This window comes from Tyto alba, unplaced genomic scaffold (genome assembly GCF_018691265.1).
Source record: "Tyto alba isolate M040663 unplaced genomic scaffold, T.alba_DEE_v4.0 Super-Scaffold_1000006, whole genome shotgun sequence".
In the NCBI taxonomy this organism is placed as follows: Eukaryota; Metazoa; Chordata; class Aves; order Strigiformes; family Tytonidae; genus Tyto; species Tyto alba.
Window position 1 is genome coordinate 16,969,624 of NW_024881272.1, and position 23,028 is coordinate 16,992,651.

The 23,028-nt window shown below is 36.1% G+C and overlaps 1 protein-coding gene across 10 annotated transcripts in view; it reads left to right on the forward strand.

Annotated features, from left to right (window-relative positions):
- EVI5 (ecotropic viral integration site 5) overlaps positions 1 to 19,444 on the forward strand; it is an 87,446-nt gene extending 68,002 nt beyond the window's left edge. For 7 of the 10 annotated variants that reach the window (XM_042783724.1, XM_033000686.2, XM_033000689.2 and 4 more), the window contains one exon: positions 18,173 to 19,444. In XM_042783724.1, coding sequence (XP_042639658.1) covers positions 18,173 to 18,478 — 306 coding nt within the window. In that variant the 3' untranslated portion in view covers positions 18,479 to 19,444. Of the gene's footprint in view, positions 1 to 12,592; positions 12,603 to 13,443; positions 16,906 to 18,172 lie in introns of those variants that run through there. The other 3 variants (XM_033000693.2, XM_033000692.2, XM_033000694.2) reach the window with 3 other exon arrangements.
- Positions 19,445 to 23,028: the final 3,584 nt, after the last annotated feature.

Consider the following 23,028-nt stretch of genomic DNA (forward strand, 5'->3'; position numbering starts at 1 on the left):
ACATTCATTCTGTAGAAAGTTACTGACAGCTATCCTTTAATCTCTTACACAACCTATCAACATTCGCAGAATAGCTGGTACCTAATGAAAGGACACTCAGACTGCAGTACTTCTAGTTAGCCAATAGCTAATCCTGTGACAGGCTGTGTGTAATTAGTGTCAGATTAGTGCTGCACTTCCTTTCCTCTTTATTGGGCACAAAGTTGTTTGATACTTACGCCTTATGTCTTTATTGTTGAAGGCTGAAACTAGTGCGAAAACCTGAAACTTTGAGGATTGTCACAAACAGGAAGTCATGACCTAAACTTCTTTCAGAGCTTTTAATATGCACTATACTTAGACACTTGGCTTGCCTTTTCAGAAATTCACGTTCTGTTGCCATTTATTCTTTTCATTTATTGAAATCTTTCCACCTAGCATTTTCTTTCTTCCTCCATTTTCCTTCCATTCTTAGAGCTATCTCTACAGCATTCTTGACTACTTTTAGCTTATTAGGATTTTAACCTAGAATGATTTACCACTGTGCAGCCCTGACAGGCTGAAGCTTCCATGAATCAACTTTGGTACTCTTGTCAGTACATACACAAGCTTAGTTGCCCTGTCTTAAGCACAAGAGAAATAAGGTGTGGTGAGCACTATACTCTCACTTGATCTTACACTTTATGCGCTTTAACTGATGTAACATAAATGGCATGAGTATACAGGCACTGCAAGATTAGTACCTACAGTTACACACTCTTAGGCTGGACAAGGACTGCTAGTACTTTGTAGAAGTTGCCTTTGGTTAGAGGTGAAGTGTTAAGTGAAAGCAACTTTGCGAAACATTTTTACTATTCAAGAGAGTATCCCACTTCAGTAGGTAGTACTGAAGTAAAGCAGTTAGTGTATGTGGAAAAGAGTATTGTAGAAAGTTTGGACTGTTACGAGTTTCCATTAAGTAAAATTGAAGGCTTAAGAAAAACTAAGATACATCTTGAACTAGTTGTTACTCATTTCAACATAAATCACATACTAGGGAAAAATGGTGGTTCTTCATAGTTTGCCCCTTTTTACTTTTACTTCAAACTGAATGGAATTAAATGATTTATAAACTGCTGAAGTTCTGCATTTCATGCACTACTCCTCTGTACATGCAGTCACTTTATACACATTACACAGCAGATGTCTCTGCTTCCTGTTGGATGTTGCAAGGCTTGTATGTGTTACCTAGATTACAGGAGTGGTACAAAAGATTAGAATTGACGTGCTTACCCACAAACTACACTGGCAGACCACAAGACACCTTTGGAGACAAAAGCAAGTGGTTTCCAGTCTTAAAGACTTTGTGATTTAGGACTGAAGTGCTTAAGTTTAAATTTAATTTCAAGTGAAACTTTGTAAAGTTTGTCTTTGTCATACTGCTAGCTGATTTTTGTGTCTCCAGGAATGCTTTAGTGAGTTTGTTTTGCTATTAGATTTCAGCTTCTTATTTATATTACTACACTATTTCACACGTAGGTTTGTTTTAATCTTATGACAGTTTTCATATTAAAAGCTAAATTCTGCCTAATATGCATTCAAGTCCACAAAAGCAAGTAGCCTCTACAATTTGGGACTGTGGAGCATTATCCCATGAGGCTGTGATTCTACTGTGTATTGGCCATCTGCATTAGGGGACAGCTTTATGAAGGGGAGCAGCAACATACAGAAGCTTAGTGCTTCCTTCACTTCACATGCATTTTTTCCTTAGAAGGCAAGAACATGGATGTTGGAGATAGCTCTTCAGAATCTTATTTTTAACAATGTTTTCCTAAACTTCAGGGATCCAATAGTTGCTTTTAGCTTGGAAGCAGCTGAAGAATACTCAGAGCTTAGTGATGCTTTCTTTTTTCTTTTTGACAAAATATTTGGCATTTTTGACATACAAAATATTCTTTACTCTTCTTGCACCTTTTGTTCATCAACATTCTTAGGTAAAAAAACTGATTTCCAGATAAAAGGTTTCAGACCTCTGTAGAGTCAAAGAGACTTGTGGAGGAGAGAAGATGGTTTCTGGGAATTTATCTGTGATTTTTGTCTCAGATTTGAGTAGAAATTTCAAAAGATACTGGAATGTTTCTTTCCTGTAGCTCTTGTGATTTCCAGGAGATACAAAAAACTGATGGAATTAGGACTTGACTGAACTAATGCTATAAAAGCATAGTAAACACAAAGTTACCAGGGAAGATAATTGCAGCAAAATAGCAAGTTTTGAAATAAACTGACTTTGTGTGCTTTCTTTTGCTTCTCACACTGTTTTAGCTGTTGTCTAGTCACCTTCAGCAACCAGCACAAATTGTGACCCTAAGGAGGAGGATCAGCTAATTCCTACTCACCTACTTTTGGTGTCTAGATGACATTAGTAAAGTGAAATGGTTGGGGTTTTTTTCATCGAAGGAATTTTGAAGGGCGGGAGGGGGGCAGATAAAATACTGAAACTCTAAGTGGCATGAAGAAGGTGGGTACAGGAGCATTTGTTCACTTCTCTTCCAGTGCAAGAATTAGGATCTTCACATGAGGTATGTTAAAAAAACACCTACTGGAGGATATGCTTTTTCCAAATTTAAAAGATTAGATTCCTTTAAATCCATGTTAATACAAATTGGAAAAAATAACTGCCTAAGTTCATGGGGATGGGAGGTGAGAGGGAAATCCCATGAGATGCACATGTCACTTGTATAATTGAAAAATGGGCTCCTTGCTGGAGCTTGAGAAGAACGTTCTGGAAAAATACCATTACCTATTTGCCTATTGTTACAGTCTTTCTCAGGCATCTGCTGTTGCCCAACGTCAGAGACAGAATACAGAGCTAGTTTTCTCCTAGCTGTTTCTTTGTAATGAGATATACTCTTAAATAATTACTTGAAATCTTTTGGGAGGAAGCAAGGATGAGATGGTTTTCTAATGTGCAAATCTTATGCGTTTTTGGTATTTGAATGAAAAACAAAATCCTGGTGTTAGTGTGGCACACTGTTCCAACAGGTAGAAAACCCTGTGCAAACTGCCCATGTTAAAAATATTTCCGCAAGGCTGATGGAAAAGAACAAGATGACAGATGACTGGAACATTGTTATTCCACCAAAATAATTTCTTGAGGATTTTAAAAGGCCTCATAATAGTAACTTTAAGTGAAATTCTGGTGATTAAATTCTTGCATATTGACAATACAGAAAAGGGGGGATTTTTTTTTTAAAAAAGTATTTCCCATTTTCAGTATCTGAAAACTTGATGGCTGTTCAGAGAAATAGTATCCACTAGGTTACTAATCTTTCATTCCCACATATGGATAGTTGATCTAGGAATGGATCTGATATTATGTTTTAAGAACCTAATGCAGTCAGTAAGATTCTGATATAGGTGTTATCTCATGGTCTGATCTTGCTCCTGGTGAGCTAACATTTTGAGATTGGCTTAATGAAAAGAGATATAAAAGTTGGAGATTAAATACTATGCTTTTAAAAGATTTTGCTAGTGTAAATAAAATTCAAGACACTTTAAGTAATTACTTTCATGATAAATAATGCATAAGTTTATGACTAAAGGAATAGTTAGTAATATGGCTGAAATAAGGATACATATTGCAATTTGAGTTAGCTTTCTAGGCTTTTACTGCTGAATCTAAAATGGAGAAGGGAAAGTAAACTGTAGCCATCAGTGTGAAGGATTAAAAAAAAATAAATCTATGCAGGCCACATAATACAACACCTAAATAAAATTCAGTGTGCTGTAGTACACAGGATGAAATTTTAAACCACATTAACAGTTCCTTTGGTCTTAACTACCATAAAAGTTTATGGTATTTAAGTTGTGTTTAAAAGCTTCCAAATTATTTCTTCCTTGTTTTTTTTTCTTATTCGCTAATAATCTTAAATGAGTATGGTACAGTGATTGGGTCTGGTCCTCAGCACAGTTTAGTCCACATTGTCCCCTGACCAGATGAAAGAATATTTTTACAAGCAGCTAAATGATGACTCCTGTATTGGCCGTAGATGAGCACAAAATTTTGATGCTGCTTGTGGCCTATTGGAGTAGCATAAGATGGGCTGGCAGCTTTCCTAGCTCCTCTGTGTCTCTCAGTAATAGCATCTGGGCTTGACGATGGGATACCAGCAGGAAGCATTATTCCTTTCCTCTGTTAATTTTGTTACTAGGATTCAAGTCAAATTCAATACTTACCAAATCAAATGTTCTTTTATCTGAAGTACCATTAGATTACATTCAGAAGCAGGGTAAATAACTTTGAGCTTCATCCTGCTGTACTTGGACTGCAGGTATCCAGCTACTTGTTTTGGATGTGCTGTGTTGCAGTCATGATGGCAGTGTGGGCACATCTTTCAGTAACTTTTAAAGCTATGAATGAGTTGTATATAGCTTTGCATGATGGAGATAGGAGGATTAACTGGGGAAAGTGAATTCTAGTTAAAGTTCAACCTACTAGAATTTTTTTAAAGTTCTCCTCTGGAGACACATTTATAGGGTGATGGCTAGCAGTGGATCACTGATCCCATTTGCACTGATGGGCAAATGGGAATGAAAGAAGATCAGAATTAACAGCATTTAGATATCTTGGAAACTGAGGAAACTAGAAATAGGTAAAATTTCTTTCATCAGAACCAAGGAGAGAACATCAAGTCCAAAAAGGCCTAGTACTCTTCCTGTAAAATTTATAATTAGATATAATGCTTGTCCACTCAGTCTTTTGCCAGTTTATTCCCCCCCCACACACACACCTTTCTTCTGGAAGGAGTGTACTATTTGCTTTCCATGTAGTACAGACAGATGTATATTTGTCTCCTGCCAATTATCATTTTACTTGCTTGCTTTCATAAAACCAGCTAATCTTTGTGGGATTAATTTCAGTCAGTTTTTACATAGTTCTCAGTAAATCTGTAATGTTTATTAGAAGTACTGTATTAACTCTCGCAAAGCTCTTGTTTCTCAATACTGACTAGAATCACATGAATACCTTCTAATAGTTTGTTTTACTAGACAAATGTTTTCAAAACATGTTGTGCTCTAAATGTTTTCTTACTTGATAAGAATTATCGTCCCTGAAAGGAAATAAGTTAGCCCTCAGATTTACAAAGTAAGCATTTCAACTTGTGGTGGAAGTTTATAGCACAATAAATCATGTGCTTTTCTTTTACCATATCTTGCAAGCACAGTTGGACAAGAGACCGTCAGATTTTTCCCTCCCCACAAGTAAAGTTCTTTCAAGGCTGCTGGACAGCTAAATATGTAGTTGCTTTACTAGTACGTGTCAAAATTACAGAGCCTCTGTGCTGGCAGTCTGATTTAAGTGGTTGTGGTCAGTCTGAGGAACCTGTGATGTGATAAGATAGCGTTTGTGAGGTCATGTGGTTTGCAAGCACCCAATCTAATGTAGCAGCTTTGTCTACACAGGATAGTTAAATATATACTGTACGCTTTAGAAAAGTGAATTGCTTTATTCCTTTCCTTCAGCTTGTCTTTGAGAGTCAGATGTTATACTGGCTTGGTAACACCAAGACTGTTACAGAAGTGTGAGACTGAACAGATTAGGAGTCTTAACTCTCCAATAACTTTCTCCAATTTATTTACCCTGCCCTTAATAAAATGAGTAGCTTTAGAAACTGTCTGGCTTAACTAAGCAGTCAACAGGCAGAAGTGTTACTGCACAATGGAATCCCTGTATATTTTATGAATATCAGTTGTTTAATTAATTTTGAATAGGTGTTCATGCTGTAATTAACTCAGACATGTTACACTTGCCCAAAAAGGTAGGATTGATTTCATAATGATGGTACTCCATTTCACAAATCTTTGGCCACAAACTCCGTCTTTGTTTTTGCACCAGGTAAGGCTGATTCCTCTCCCTTCCCTTCAGTAACAGCACCATCAACAAAATATCTTCCATCTCTCATGAGAGTGAAGGAAACCTCTAGATGTGAACAGTGTTATCTGGACAGTGATGTAGTCTGTCCTCAAACAGAATAGGTATGACTTTGTTGTCCTCATCAAAGTTATCAGTTTTAGGTATGAATCTTAACTGTTTCACTGCCACTACTGACAGATTAGATTCAGTGGTAAAATAAATGAGGATTGGTGATTGTTCACTTTTTAAACATTTCCCCCTTTTTCTTCTGACTGTATCCTACTGCATGAAAGCTCCAGATCTGTCCTGCTGAGCAATATACTAGTTCTTGATTGCAGCATTAGAGATGAATATAGCTAGCTATACTTAGCTGTACTAAGTCCCTGTTTAGAGTTTGTCTGGATTGCCAAAGCAAGTAAGCTGATGATAGATAAAGTTATTTCATTATCATGGCAATAATGCTCTTCTCTTGAGTGTTGAAGCTGCATGACCTGTCTGCTGTACTAATTAGAGCTATGTCAGGGTCTAATCTATGTTTCTACCTATAAATGAAGTTTTGGGGATTCAAAAATGGAGGGAATGATGTTCTACTGGTTTGAATTTATCTGAGTAGGTGCTCCTTGCAAAAAATTTTGTGTTAGCAACCATACACAGGTGCCATCTATGTCAGAAACAAGCTCAGGAGAGGAATGCTATGCATTACCTTGTAATACGTCTCTGTAAATTTATCTGAATATAAGTGGGGCAAGCAGTGGAAATGTGGTGAAAATGCCTCTTATCACTCAGAATGGCAGCCAGCACAGATGGAAGTAATTTTTGCAATCAGAGGCAAAAATAGATGTTACTTAGTCCATTTAAAAATGCTGAGTTTAACTCATGCTTTAAAAGGACAGAGTAAAAGTGCGAAATGATCATTTCCTGTAACTGTTGCCCATACTGGGCACATTTTCAGTCTCTGTATCAGCCAGCACATTCTAGTTAATGCTTGAGGTTTCAGTAACTTTTGTACATATTGATGCATGCTCTAGGGAGAAAGAGCATTGAGATTTAGGTAGTTCCTCAGATATAGTAATTGCAATAGATTCAGTGTGATCAAGCTGCTGTTTTAAAATATTTTTGTTGCCATGTCCTCACTCCAAATAAACACTTTCAATAGAACTTCTTGTAGGAAGAGTTTCTGGGAACTTTCCTTCCACCTACCAACTAGCTATTTATAGAAACTTCCCAGGGCTAAGTAAGTTTAGAACTTTTTTTGGAATTGCATACAGTCTCACTACAACAAACTTGTCAGATCTTAGAAAAATTCCTTCAATAGATAAAATCTAACTTTCAGTTACCAAAGACTGATTTATTTTGAAGATAGTTTATAAGTTGGGTACTTCCTTAGCACTGTTGCTATTTCAGTTGTATATTTGATACAGAACTTCAAAGTTTAATTTGATTACACGGCACTAGATCAAAACCAGATTCTTTAACCATATAGCGCAGTGATCAAAAAGTCATGACCTCCCATTGATCGCTTTATTGGTTTCCTGTTCTGATTCACTGGAAACCTTCTGGTCTGAACACTTGTTGCTAGTTTTAATCTTTGTCACGTTTACAATACAGCAGACTCATCTATGGTAAAACTGATATGCAACATATATTTAACATCGTATTTCCTTTTGGCTCAAGTGCTCTTTAACTCATAATGTTGAAAAAACACTTTTTATAAAAACATAAGTTATGAAATGTAAGAGTACATTCAGGGCAATATGAAATAGCAGGACAACTGGAGATGAGCTTTCTTTGATGCATTAAAACTATTTCTTGGTTTTATTTAAAATTCCTGACATCTATAGGGATTTTGTAAAGCATTTTGTATTGCTGTGAGACTTAATATAACTTACAGAAGCTGGCAATTTAAAACAGACACCAAATATTTAAGTGCTATTAAAAAAACCCAGAAGCCTGAAATGACTCAGTCTTGGAAATTTCTTGCTGCTCTTTTGCTTTTCGCTTATGACACACTGCAGTGGTTTGAACTCTGTCTAGTGATATGGTCAGCAAAGTTCATTTGAGATAAATATTTAAGGTTGTATAGCAATGTGTTACTCGGGGTCATCCTTTTAAAAGTACGAGTTTCAAAACCAAAGGTAATTCTTTCCCTAAACAGGAGAATTTAGCAATTGCATATGTGAGCTTGGATTCCAAAGAGTTAATGATTGGGGCAGATTCATCTAATGTTGTACTACCTCATGACTGTTGCTTTTAATCCCACTGTAGATGACAAAAAAAAAAAAAAAAAAAAAAAAAAAAATCTCAGTCCAGAGACTCTCTGGGCTTTTATCTTTTAAGAACAGTAGCCATATTGGTACCACTGAAAAACGCAGCCTATGTCTGTTTGGGTGTTTAACATTGTCATGCACTGCTGTTCTGGTTTGGTTGGCAGTTTCAAGGTGTTTTGCTGCAATTGCTGTAACAAGTGGATAGATCATACTGCAACTATGTTAGATTGAATTCACATTATGAACCCCAGAAACAGTTGTACTGTTTTGAGATGTGTCTGAACTTCTTTGATCCACACTATGAGACCTTGGAGACAACTGGATGTGGACAGATGCAATCTTCCTACCATTAAGTTATGCTGCAAGTCAGCCACCTTTGAATACTTCTGCCATATTGAAAATAATAAAAAAATAATGTTCACTATCTGCTTCTTCCTGCTTGCCCTAAAAACCCTAACAAATCAAATGAACTTCTTTGCAAGATTCATTTTATTACACCTCAAAATAAGGACCCAAATACTCTACCAAGTCCTCTAACAATTTTTGTCAACTGATTTTTATCTTGTTATGAGCATTATAAAATCATTTGGGGGGCAGATGAGGTAATGCTAGTATAAAGCAAATTGATCTGAACTCATCCATACAAAGCACAGTTAATTTTCTTTAGGAAACTATTTTATAGTTCATATTCTTTGGAAATACTACTTTATAGAAACCACTGAACTTGCACTACTCTAGAATCATTAACTCTACCAGGGTTGTTGATTGTGCAAGTTTCCCTCTTTAGTCATGCTAAACTCAGTCCTAAATAAATGGTCAAATGTGCTAAGGTGGATCCCAGACAATCTTCAGTATGCTGGAGTGTAGCTTGGCTCTTCCTACAGGGACTGGCTAACAACTTCATTTCAGCGGTTATTGCTAGACTCCCTAAAAAATGGCATTCTGTTTATATGACTGAAACTTCTGCTGGGTGAAAAGTTTTATATAAGGAAATTAATTTCCACATTTAAAGGATATCGAAGACAAAACTATGTATTAAAAAAATAAAAAAGTCTCTAGGATAAATTAAATGTTTAATAGTGATTTATTAACTGCTAAGCAAACGAAGCAATTTTGCAAATAGATTTTTAAATGCTCTCACTGCATGTTATTTGTAAGCATAATCAAGACATCTACTTTCTTAAGTCATGGTACCTAATGCACTGGATTGTTTTTAAAAAGCAATTTCAGTTTGCTTGATTTTGCTTAACTAGTGTAATTTGTTAAATTAGATTCTGTTTAGAATCTTGAGTACTACCTTACAAACATCATTTTTGGGGATGGAGGGAAGCAAAAGCCAAGACAAATCATAAAGCTGTGTAGCGGTAATTTGAATCTGCTAAACCCCAAATTTATGTCAGATCCCTACCCTGAACACTTCAGGCTAACTTTAATATTTGTAGTTTAGGTGAACTACAAGAGGAAAAAGTATTTTTGTCCATGTTTGTGTTGCAGTAAAACTTCTCTGAAATAGTTTTCTGGAGTTTTTCAATGCATTTTTAAATGTACTCACTTTCCTCCTTATGTCCTTGACTCTTCAACAACCCATTAGAATGTGTTGAATAATTTGATTTCAAAAAAATGTAGCTAATTTACTGGGATTTTTTGAATTTTTGCACAAAATTAAATCTCAGGGAAAAGAGGACAGCATAACACTTCCTATTTGAAAATATAATTGTCTATTGTATCAATTTCAAAATTAGTCAGATCTTAAGCTGAAACAGAACATCTTTAGGAAATCTGAGAAGACTCAAAATTGTTCTGGAAGAGTTTTAATATTCTAAATTAAAAAGAAAAACAACTGTGTAAAAGCAATAAATGAAGATGTAACTTATTTCCTAAATTTCTCTACTAAGGATATCTCTGTTGCAGATCTCTTCTATGTCTGCTTTACAGTGAAAGGAAAAGATGGTTCACTGTGATTTTTTTTTTTTTTTTTCCTTTTTTTTAAACATATTCCTTGCATATCTTTTGAGGTCTACAAAATGTTTTCTAATTCAGTTTTTAAATCTCTAGAGGTAGGTATGGCATTGGAGAATCCAAAATGGCTTTAAGAGAAGTGGAGGTGGCCATCCCTGCAGCTTTTCATATGGATTTCAGGGAATAGAAGCCTGTACAGACCTTCTCAGCTGTTACTTCTCAGTGAGTCCATGGTATTACAGCCTCTTCCTCAGGAGGGATAACAGTGATTGGGTAATGGGAGCAAGCCGAGTAAATGGGAGTTCCTGGTTTCAGCACCTGTTTGGTCTGGTTGCTTTGGGCTTCTTGAATCATCAGTAATTTCCAAGAATAACCCCTGTCTGGCATTGCTCACGGCTGTTATTTATGAGTTAATAATCCTAATTAGGGCTGCATTTATAGCTATGGCTTTAGGAAAAAAACCCTTAATGTTAACTGAAGTGAAACAGGAAATTCACTGACACTGAAATAAGAGCCACAACTTTGAGCTTTGTCCTATTACAGTTACAATAACACATTTCTAAGTTAACTTATCTTTTTCAAATTTATATTTGAAATTGTTAGAGAATGTGTTACTGTTTCTAAACAAAAAATGTTGTCATATTATATGCAGTATGTGTTGTTGACTCATTTTATGCATAATCTTATTTTACTTGTAATCTTGAGAGCTGTACAAGCTGTCAGGAAGCTACCAAAAGATAATCCTCTGTCTTTTGCATATGATCCATATGTCTGGGTAAAAACTGTCTCATGCTTGAGAAAAACGAAGAACGTCTTTAAAGTTGGTTTGGTTTTGCATTAAACTTTTTCTTTATTGCAGGATACGTTAAAACATACTCAAGCTTTTTTTTTAAATCTCAGTGTTTTCAAAGATCAATAAGCAAAGGCTTTCATTAAAATGCTCTGATACAGTTCTGGAACAATGCATGCCTGGCAGTCCGTTTCATATAAGGAAGCTGATTCTTTTGGGGAACTTTAGAAACGCCATTTGCATTGTAGCTGTACAGCCATTAAACTTGCTGAGAATTGTTTTAGATAACGGACTGCTAATATTAGTTTCTGCAACTATTTGTTTAGCTCATGATGTCTCCATTTGTGCAGTGTTCATGTTATGATGGTTTCAGTATGAGTGTGGCTCACTGTGGAAGTACAACCTTATATTTAAAAATGGGCTTCAGAGAGCTTAAGATATCTAAGGAGTTGCTTGTGTTCGTGGAATTGAAAAAGCAGCATGAAAAGGTCTGCAACCTTAACACTTCATTCTTTTTGTATGCATGTGCAGAAATGCTTCTGCATTGTAGTACCCACTGGACACAGAATTTGTCTGGACTGATATTTGTCTTCCACATGACAACGTATTTTCCATTAATTAACTCTGAGATGCTGCAACTACTTCATTTTCTGAGATAAGCATTTTTCTGAAAGAAGTTACTGGGAGATGTTTTACAGAAGTGATAGCGTAGTAGTGCCTTAAACTGAAGTGATCTTGTCACAACGGGAGAGGGTCAGCAGTAAGTAGCAGTCATCTGTTAAGGGAACCCACTAGATGCTGTGGACCATTAGTTTCAGGAATTTTTAAGAACTCCAATTAAACTGCTTTTATTCATGCTAAATGTGATTATAATTTAATAGATTGTAACAGATATTTTTAATTGGCTTTTAATTAGATTTTTGACTTCTAAATTTCTGTTCATGTTGACAAGTTAACAATGGTTTTCTGAAGTATAGGACAGGTATTTGAAAACGCTTATGACTTGTTTCTCTTCAGCTAAATGTGGTTAGATCACACTTTCAGCAACATTTTAGTTTTCTTTTGAATCATGTTTGGTTTTTAAGCAGGAAATCTTACTAAGACTTCCTACTGTTAGTAAGGTGGAGACAAAGAGGGAACTCTTATTCCTCTTCCTATAAGTAAAAGCACTGAGAATTCAGTATCTTTATTTTTAAGTAAAAATTTAACATACTACCTTCTGCCAAAACCAATTTCATTCACACAAGGCAGTGGTCATAGTTTTATCATGTTTTGTTCTCACTTGCATATTGCTTATCCGACTGTGAGTAGATGGAATATTTATTGGCAATCTGTTAAAAGTCTTCTATAGTACTTCAAGTAAATTTAATAATTAATTCCTGAAACTTTTTAAAGGGAGCAGAAAGTAACATTTTAGTTTGACTTCTTTCCATCATTGAATTCCTACATTTAAAAAAACCTCACAGGTTACAACGTAAAAATGTCTCCCAAAGCTTAAGTAGAACTCCTCATAAAGTCCCACTTGAAAATCTTATGTATGTTCTCTATTTAAAAAACAAAGGGGCTTAGAAATACAACTTGCTTGCAACCGACTAGCAGCCTTCAAACTATTCTATGATTTAATATGAAAGAACTTTTGAATTGTACTAAAACTTCTACATTTCTCTTTACTGTCTCTCCTTCATGCCTGGCTTGATGAGGCAGTCAGCATCAGGTAAGAAAGTTTATTCTGAGGTTCAAGGATCTGATTGTTAGCTTTTCTTCCCGCTCTTCTGAATTTGTGAAAGTACACTGTTACCTGTTAAGAGTACGTACGACTGAAGTCTTTTCAGATGTTGACCAATAGGACATACAGTTTGTCTTTAAAATGCTGAATCCTTTAGGCACAAGAAGGTATATAAATGCAAACATTATTAGGATTCTGTTCTTGATTCAGCTGGCTTTTGAAGGGATAATGATAACATACATTTTGGTCACGTAATGTTATTAGCCCTCTGAAATGTCCTAAAGACCCTGTGAATGTGCTGTAGTGAAAACTGGGTTAAAGCTGCAGTCAATCTAGACAATACAACATGGATTTGAGAATTAAAAGCAAAACATGTGGGTTTACGAGACCTAGTTTTTTTACAGATGTGATCAGATTTGAGATTCTTGCCAAACTGAAGTAGTAAGAAACAGCCAAGGTTCATTCGAATGTTACTTGTCAGGGTAACAGAGGTCTAGTTCCCTTCACGTGGAGGAGGACCAGACCCAAACCTGAAATACTTTAACCAATATTGGCTCTATGTACAAAAGAGAACAGAAGTGACAGACCCTGGGGTGTAAATCCATGATCTGCTCAACATGGCTGCAAGAAAAAGGGCTGTTATTTTTCCTTCACGTGGAATGATAAGGATAGAGTTACAAATAGGGTTTAGGGGTGGGGGGATGTTTGGGTTGGTTCCACAGTGCACCATCCCACCCCCTGAGTCCTTAGTCAGATTTCCCATTATCTTGATAGGCTTGGCTACATGAATGACAAGATCTTGGCATAATGCTTTACTTCCTACTTCAAGCTCTTTTTGCATGTTCAAATAAAACACTGATGGCAAGAATCTCAAGAAGTCTCTCTTAAAAAGGTGACAGATGGGCTTCAGTGTGAATAAGGTAATTATGAATAAGGTAATTCATCAACTGCAAAATCTAAGCCATACCTACACGATGGCAAATACAGAATTGGTGGTTAAAAATTAGGAAAGATATTTTCAAGTTGTCACTGAGAGTTTGACATCATTGGCTTACTGTGCCACAGCAGCCAAAACAGGTAAGACATGTTGGGCATCAGTAGGAAGTACATTAAAACAAAATAAGGGAGTTCATACTGCCACTACAAAACCTTGGTGCAGGGCTGATCTCTATACCCGAAGATGGATGTAGAGAGTTTAAAGAAGGTCTGCAGGGAAGTTAAAGGGAAACTAAAATGATCCGTTCTCTTGAGCACTGCCTGTTTGTGAGAGACTAAAAAGGCTTGGGACTCATCTATCTTAGAAGGCTGAGAGGCATTAGGATGCAAGTTTTGGAATCATGACTGCAGAACTGCTTTTCACCACTTGTTCCTGCATTATTAGAATTCAGGGGCAATTCCTGAAACAAGTAGGAGATTAGTTTAAAACAACTAAAGGAATTTCTGGAACTTAATGCCACAGGAAGCTGTGGAGGTATACAGCAAAATAAAAAAACAAAAAAATCATCAGTCATGAACTATGACTATAAATGGATGCTGAAACAGCTAGGAAGAGATGCACTCTCATATCTGCTACAACAGTTTCTGGACAAGTGAGTGGAGGCTTGGGAATATTAAGGGAATGGATTGCAAAAAGTGGTCATATTCACATGCTTTCCCTTAAAAACAAAACAATATGAAAGTGCTGTTGCCACTGTTGGAGGCAGAATATTAGGTTGATGGACCATTGCCCTGAGTCAGTAGGACATTTCTTTATGTTCCCATCTTGAAAAACATACTGCCTTTTCTATTAGAAGTGCAGAGCCTCACTTGCTAGACTGTGAAGTTATGTGAGAGTACAAAACTTTTCATTTTAAGAAACCTCTCTTTTAGAGCCTGAAGCTGGCATTAGCCACTGGTATCTAACTGGATTGGAGCACATGCTGTCTACAAGTTGTTTCAAATGCTTCAAGAAGCCTTACAAAGCCTTTCTGCTGCAACACAAATTGCAGATAATCAGGCTCCTTCAGAAATGATCCCAAACAAGTATTAGATTGAGGTATCTTAATCTCTGATACCACACAAAACTGAAAATAGTGCACAGATGTTCCCAACTTATTCTGTTGGATACTTTTAACTTCTTGAAGATTAGTTGCTTCCATCAATGTTCATGTTTAAAAAAAATCTAAGATGCGAATCAGATTCTACTGTCAGTTGAAAAAGAATTTGCTTTAAGTTATTCTCAAGATTAAAGTGACAGATTTCAAATTGTAAAATAAAAGTAACATGCTGTTGAAGACTAGGTTTTGGTGATAAATTAATGTATTGACATTTAATATAAAGGCATTTGGATTCAAATGACAGCACTTACATTTTTAAGTGCAGTAATTTTGGTAGGTACAAAGTAATTAAATTTCTCAAACTCAAAATGGCTGCCATAAGAACAGTAATATACATCCCACTGCCCATGATTTTCATGCCATCTCACTGAATTGTAATATGCCTTTCTGCTTGGAAGGGACCCTGGGAGGCCTCTAGTCCAACCTCCTGTTCAAAGAAGGATCAATACTGAATTCAAAGCAGGTTGCTTAGGGCTTTGTCAGTTGGGCACTGAAACCCACTGAGTAGGGAGAGTCTATGAACAAATCTAATTCTACTCTGTTCTAATTCTTAAATAGATTATTTCTTAAATTGATTAATTCTCAAATTGATTATTTTCCCTTCATATTCAAACACAGCCTTGTGTTTTATCTTATAATCAATGTCTCTTTTCCCACCATGCATTTCAGTAAAGAACTAGTTCTCTGTTATCTTAAGGCATAAGCTCCTGTCCGTTAACCGTCTTGGTGTCTTTGTAGTGAAATCTACTCCTGAATATCTTGTACTGAAGAAGGAGTGAGGTAGCAAGTGCAGAATAGGACAGATGCAGTCTAACAAGTGCTGGATAATCAGTTCGCCTGAGGTACTGGCTATGCCCTTGCCAATACAGCCTAGTAAGCTGTTAGCCTTTATCACTGCTCAGGGACACTCCTGATTCATGTTTAGCCTCCCCTGTGTCAGGACTGCCATGTCGTCTTCAGCAGTGTTGCTACCCAGCCTGGCAATCCCCGTAATATGAATAAATACCGTGCTACAGTGTCTGTGCTTCTGGCTGAGATGGCCATTTTTCAAGCAGAGAAGTTACAGAACTGTATGACGATCAATAGACTTGTCACATATATTCTCTACGGTATGTTCCTATTTCTTCCTAGCAGTCTGGTTCCTTTTGTATGTGAGGAGTACTTGAGAAAAAGGGCAGGCAAGTGTAAAGCTGCAGGTCAAAAGAAGTGTTTCTGGAAGATCACAGATTGTGCATCCTTTCATTAGAGTAACAAAAGATGACAACACACTGTTTTTCCAGACTCACTTTTGGAATTGGCAAAGTCTGTGTCTAGTCATGATTTTTTCACCAACAGCAATTTCCACAGACTCTCATTTGGTGTTTGGAAAGGCTACTGCCTAAAACCCTGAAGCCATGATTTTGTCATGTTACCTAAATATATATCTAATGGTATCACACGTTGAAGTCTTCAGGAAAACAGTTGAGGTCACTGGCCTGACTTTCTGAATGTTCAAAACAACTAACAATAAACATCAGCTTTACAATGTCAAGTGAACCAGTGGCTTAGCTGTGCAGCCCTAAAAGCATATAATATCTTTAATATGAGATTTGTAGTCACTTGTACAGTGGAGCTTTTTTTCTGTGGTGAGGGTGGAGAGAAATTGTTGGGTTTCATTTTGTTTTTCTGTTTTCTTAGTGGCTAAAATTGATAGCTGTTTTGGAAACTTCATGTGGCAGTTAATCTGATCATATTGCAGGATATTTTTAGGGGTAATATTTCTAAATAACACAAGAATCTCTGTATCAGGCTTTCTGTATCTAGGTATATAAGCTAGTAAAAATTATTTATTCCTGATACATGTTACTGTCCAGTAATTAATATTTGGCATAAGCTGATTTTGCTTACATCATGAATTATGGTGTGCAAGTGTGGAACTTTTTGTTTTGCTTGCCTTTACACGAGCAAGTTCCTCATGAAACAACTGCAGTCTATGTGTATGTGAAGAAAATGCAAAAAACTGACATTAGTACGTGTAGTTACAACCAAGGTGTAGATCTACAGCATGCACCCATATTACTAATGGACATTTTGATATACATTAGAAGCTGGAGCTTTAACATGCTGTTAACATCCAATTTGATGGCTTCTAGCATGACTGACTCTTCTGACCTTTTTTCAACATCTTTTATTCTCACCTTTTGCACAAGACCATGGTAAGTACAGAGATTCCTTCTTCCCCAAGTGGACAGGTAAAATCTTCTATTGGTGTCAGACTTACATGGACTTTTTATTTATCAAAGTGAATATTGCTTCAGATTTCTGAAAAGTCAAATAGATTTGTGTAAAGCTCTTCAGGCTTTTTCTTCTATTTTCCACGTCTCTGTTATTGTGAAGGTTGCTTATAAAATAGCACTTGGTACATCTTCCTTTTTAAGCTTCCGGAGTGACATTAGGAAGTTTCTGTAATGCATTTTTAATGGTTTTCTGCATTCTTATCATTTTTTATCTTAATACTCTTAGACTGCCAAACTGACCCTGAAGTCATTGTTACTAAAAGCTAGCAAAAGTGAGATTCTAAAAAAAAAATCTACCTCAGGAACATCTTCCATGAATTGCAGTTATTTTCACTAAATTAACAGGGGACTTGACAGGCTTCAGAGCTTTGGGTTTTAATTTCACATACCTTGAATGCATGGTTGTAATAGCTTATCACTCCACAATGCATTTTGAATTAAAATACTATTGTATCTGTCCATGGTCTGACAATCATTTTTGTCCTTTGATGTTATCTCAAAATTGAAACTACAACCTATTTATGCCATACAAAGAGAAGTTTCTCTCATACTTCTCGATGTGAAATCTCATTGGGTCTGAACTAGATAAAGACACTTGATCTGGCAGCATAGACAGAACTAAGCATACTCTTTGGATTTCCTTCCATGGCTGTGTGAAACTGGCAATATTCACTTGAGACCCTGCTCTTTGGGATTAGGGGAAGGCTTTTTTCAGGTGAGAAGTGAGGTGATAAGGGAAAGAACGGAGCTGTAAAAGTAAGATGTGAAGGCCAAAAGTGCTGTCTAAACAAAGACACCACTCTAGAAAACTAACTGTAAACAATTCTAGTGGGTATATTAAAGATACAGTAAATACCTTGGAGGAATCTGTCATTAGTGCTTCTAGGTACCTTGATTATTAAGCCTTAAAACTGAAATACTCTGGGGGCGGAAGGAGAATTTTGGAAAATTCCAAGTACTATTTAAGATGTTATTTCAAGGTCTTTGCTTGGGCGGCCAGAAGCAAGAAGTCACTTTCTTCTGATTCCAGCTGAGTTTCAAAGTGATCATCAAATGTGCTACTTCTAGATCTAGCATTTAATTGAATCCAATAAAATTTCAATGAGACATTTCTTGGAAATGTGGGGTTTTTTACTGCTGGACTCTTCAGCTCTGATTAACTGTTAACTTCTGCTTTTTCTAACAGATCAAATGTCTAAAAGGCCAGAGAGACTTCTCAGACCAACCCACTTTTGATGGGATTCACATTGTCAACCATTTCACAGGAGATGATGAATCATTTCATTCTTCTGATGAAGATTTTATAACTAACTCCATACAGGAGAGTGGGGTGAACTTTCATCTACACAGGAGGACCGGTCAGATGGTTTTGGATCACAGAGTTGTGGACAGCAGTGACAGTGATGCCGAGGAAAGTGCCCTTCAGACTGGGAATTCAGACAAGATGGTTTCCAAGCAGAGAAGAATGGAATCTTACTCTACTACTGTGTGATTATCACTGTGACTAGCATTGAAGACTTTCATATTTCTTTAAGGGTGAAATTGTCTGATAACTGAAACTATCCAGCAGTTGGATTAGATAACTATTGGATCTGGACTGGCCTGTGATAAATATATACATGTACTGTCTATCTGCCTTCTCTCTTTGCCAAATCTTGCTAGTGACATACTGTTGCCATAAAACAGGCTGCAAAGAAGTTGATAGATGACAGTTCTGACAGTATTACTGAATGTTCCTTGGTTTAGAAGCTGCAAATATATAATTTCTTTAATGCATAAGAACCATTTTTGCTGTTCACAAACACAGGAATTATTTTCCTCAAAAGAAATTGCTCTTGTGCAATATTTTATGCTCTGAACAAATGTGTATGTTTTACATTGTTATCCATTTGTGATCAAGATGGACCCTAGTAAACCATCTGATCATGACACACACATATATATATATAAAATTATCTTATGCTTCTTGATTACTTTTGTTTTTACTAAAATTACTGGATGCCCACAGAAGGCTTGAAAGAGGAGCCTTTATCTGTACTACTTCATATATGCAAATAATGGTCACTAATGTCATAAAGGTGTTTTTCACCATTTTCACTTAAATTTATGTGCATCTGCTTTTGATGTTGCTAATACCTGGTCTAAATATATTAATTACAATAATGTCTATTTTGTATATATTTATATATCTACACCAAGCTGAAAATGTACATTACACCATTTTATATGAGGAATGTAAATGTTGCAATATTACTGTCTCTGGTATTCTAACAGGAAAATGAATTCTGTACATACACACTAGAAATTAATTACTAAATAAAGGCAAAACACTAACTTTGCATTGTCTCAGCCTAGCGACACTAACAGGTTCATGTCAGAAATGCTTGTTCAAAACACTATTGACTGAAATATTTTACCTTCATATATATGTAATGAAAATAAATTTTTCATGATTTAACAAGGTTGCAGCATTTACTGTTTAGTCACTTCTAAAGTCATTGGTCACAGCATAGTTAGAGTGGTAGTTCAGATAAGGTGAAAAAATCATTCGTGTCTTACAGTTAGTTCTAATGAAGGCATGATCAGTGCAGTAAAGTATCTAAGCTCAGTCTTCTTACAGTTTTATATTGCAGAGCTATCTAGGCAATAAGCTATTGGTCCTGTCACCAAATAGCTGTGATTCACCAAAGCAGTAGGAGCTGAGCTAAGCATTCTGCTTTCACATTCTCCTGAAAATTGAGATCCAGTAAAATGACCCTAGCTTCTTGAACAGAACAAGATATACTACTATTGTCATGTGAACACTCACTTGCCTTCTGACACATTCTAGTCAAGAATACTCTTAATAGCAGATATTACAGCCATCTTGATTAATTAACCACTTCCTAAGACTTATTTTCTAGCAATGTTTGCAACTGTTCTTTTAATAATAATAAAAAATAGCCATGCACAAGTTAGTACTGGTAGTCAGCACATGTGTTAACCATCTTGCTACTCATGAGAAGCAGTGTAGTTATTTAAAATTGCAAAAGCGTGGAAGCATACTGCTGAATGCATCTGCTAGTCCTGTTTGTTAGGCATCATTTCCTTTACTTTTATTTTGAATGTGTCCTCAGAAAGAAACAGCACAACTGAGGTAACAAATGTTCAAAGAATGACAGGGAAGGCTGCATGGAAGACGTGCATTCTGGGCCTCTCACTAGTATTATCTGCCCTGGTGCAACCTAATTTAAATCTTAAAGCAGGTGGGTGATAAATTCCAAGTTACTGGTATCTGCAGCTCCTAACTTACTTCAGTATTTCTGCAAAATTTCCCCACATCCTACCAGTGAATACGTAGTTCTCAGTATAGACTTGTAGACCTTGCCATCTCTGAAGTGGAGTAGCTGACTGATTCCGATCCTTGTTGGAAGTATCATGTATGCAAAACCAAGTCATGAGCACTTTTGTTCCCTAACAGTTGCCTTTTTTTTTCCTACCAATGAGCATCTGGTAACTTATGTTTGCACCTGGATAATTGTTGCCCAAGAGGATAATGACAAATGTCTTGTTGCTTGTCATCAATACCAGCTGCAAGTCTCTCCTAAAGGTAACATTCTATAATAAGTGGCAGGAGCAAAATTCAGTTGGAGAGCCATAAAAATCCTGTCTGTTTGAACAGTGAAGTGTTATGATTTTGCAATAACTGCCTTACTGTTCAAGTGATAGCAAATGAGATTAGTTGGCAAGGGTTATTTCCTGAACTTCGGTGGTTTTAAAGTATACTAATAGAATAAATAATAATACTGAATAACAGCATAAATAAAAATATCAATGGGAAAGCCAAAGTCCTTATCCAATGAAACTGCATCTTTTCTAGTGATGAAGGTGAATCACTGGACATGCTGCAGTTTCGGAAGACTTAGTTACGCACGGAATATCCTAGGAAGACAACCCAAGGAGAAGCTGTTCAGAATCATCCTTCTTTTTCTGCAATTATTCTGCCAAAAAATTACACTAAGATCTTTGCCTATGTGTATTAAATTTTGAATATGCACCAGAATAATGTCAAGTAATCAACAGCATCGATAATATATTTATTAACGTGTTGATAAATAAAGCAAACTAATGCTACCCACCATGACCTTGCTTGCATGACCTTCTAACAAACATCATCATTCTCTTAGATTTGCTCTTACGTGCATGCTGTAAAAGCTCAATGGGAATGCTACAAACATAAGATTAAAAAAGCACATAAACATAAAAACTTAGGATTCTTGAATATGTAAGTACTGCAGCTGAGGAGATAGCTAGGTGAAACAGGGAAGGTGGATACCCTGCTATACACAGAGTTTTCATATATACTTTTTATGTTTGCTAGGGAAAATGGTCATGCTTTCCGAGTCTGATAATAAAATGTCTTCACTAGCTAGAGAAGCCTTGATATTTATATCTTCTTATTTCTCCAGGTTAAGGGAGGAAATATTTTAGGTCCTAATAGCATTTATGATTCTACCTCTTTTTACTTAAGTAATTTCACTTAATGTATTAGAAGTTTGTAACATTTGTGAGAAACTGAGAATATGACTAGTTTGGAGAAAGTACATCTGTGAACTATGAACTACGTTCACGACTCAACAACTATTTGTTCATGTTGGTCCTGTTTTTTGACAAAATGCAGGCCTCATCTACATACACATTCACAAAGTAGTATTTTCCACTAAATTCAATTTTCAACTGTATGTACAATTTCCTACATTATTTTAACTAAAACTGCTGTGAAAGTGATTAAAAGAAGTATCCACATAGGTGTTTGCATAAATTTAACAAAAACACTTTGTAAATCTTGTAATATTGAACTTAATCAGTACTTAGCCCTTTCACGGTACTGCAACCCAGAAGAATCACGTGTTTCTCTGGGGTTTTTAATGTAATTCCTATTCTATATCAGAGACTATGCTAGTGACTTAGTGAAACTTGATGCTCGTACAAATTTATATTTTAATCTCGAATGACCTAAAAATATGTTAGCATAAAAATATCCACATTTTAGACTGGATGTGCTGTTTATTCCCTTACCTGTAGAGGCTCCAAATAATGTAATTCATTTTGGGGGAAGGTAGAGAATAATGCAAATCCCCTGGGAAAGCCAGTAGACTAGTCATGGAGACTAAAAAAAAAAAAAAAAAAAAAATCAATCCATAAAACAAGTTAATACAATCTAAGTGGAAACTACAGTTTTGTTTAATTATGCACCAACTACTGACTCTGTGTATTGAGAGGGAAGAGGAAAGCTATGTATCGACTAACGGATTTCTGAATTTAATTAAGTTTATTTTTGTTCTGTGAAATACTTTTACCAGTATAGTTGCACCAATGTATTTTTTGTAATTCTCTGAGAGTGTTGGTTAGTTGCTTGCTTGCTTGCTTGGTGTTTTTTTTTTTACAAACTAGTTCAAGACAGAAGAAAAGTCAGTGAAAGCCATTTACGCTGTAGCCCATAGAACCAGAGATTCTGAATGACAGAATGAAAAGCACACAGTAAATTGACCTTTCAACTTAACCTCTATATAGCATGAAGTTTCAGCTTCAGAGTGGAGAAAGCATGCTAACGCGTGCATGCCTACACATGCACAGACACTGATTGACTAAGATACAACCACTAGACCCAAAATACAACAGCTTAATACCCTCATTTCATTAATGCCTCATTTCACAGTTATGAAAAACAAAAGCAATGTGGAATATGCTTAGAATGGTAGTGTTACATAAGTGACTGAAATTTCTAGTGTCCTGCTATGAGAGCTAAAAGTCTTGAGAACATTTTACATAGTCTATATTATGTAACCCACTGATTCAACTTTTTTCTATTCATAATGGAGGTAAGTCCACTCCTTCCCAAAGCTGAAATCCCTCTTTTCATCCCAGCCTTCAACACCATGGCCTACTATCACTTTCCCTCTCCAGTTTGTGCTCACGCTGACCATTACTTATTTAATCCACTATGACAGTAAACGTTACTTTGGTTTCCCCAGCAATCAGAAAAATTGCTATCAAAATCAC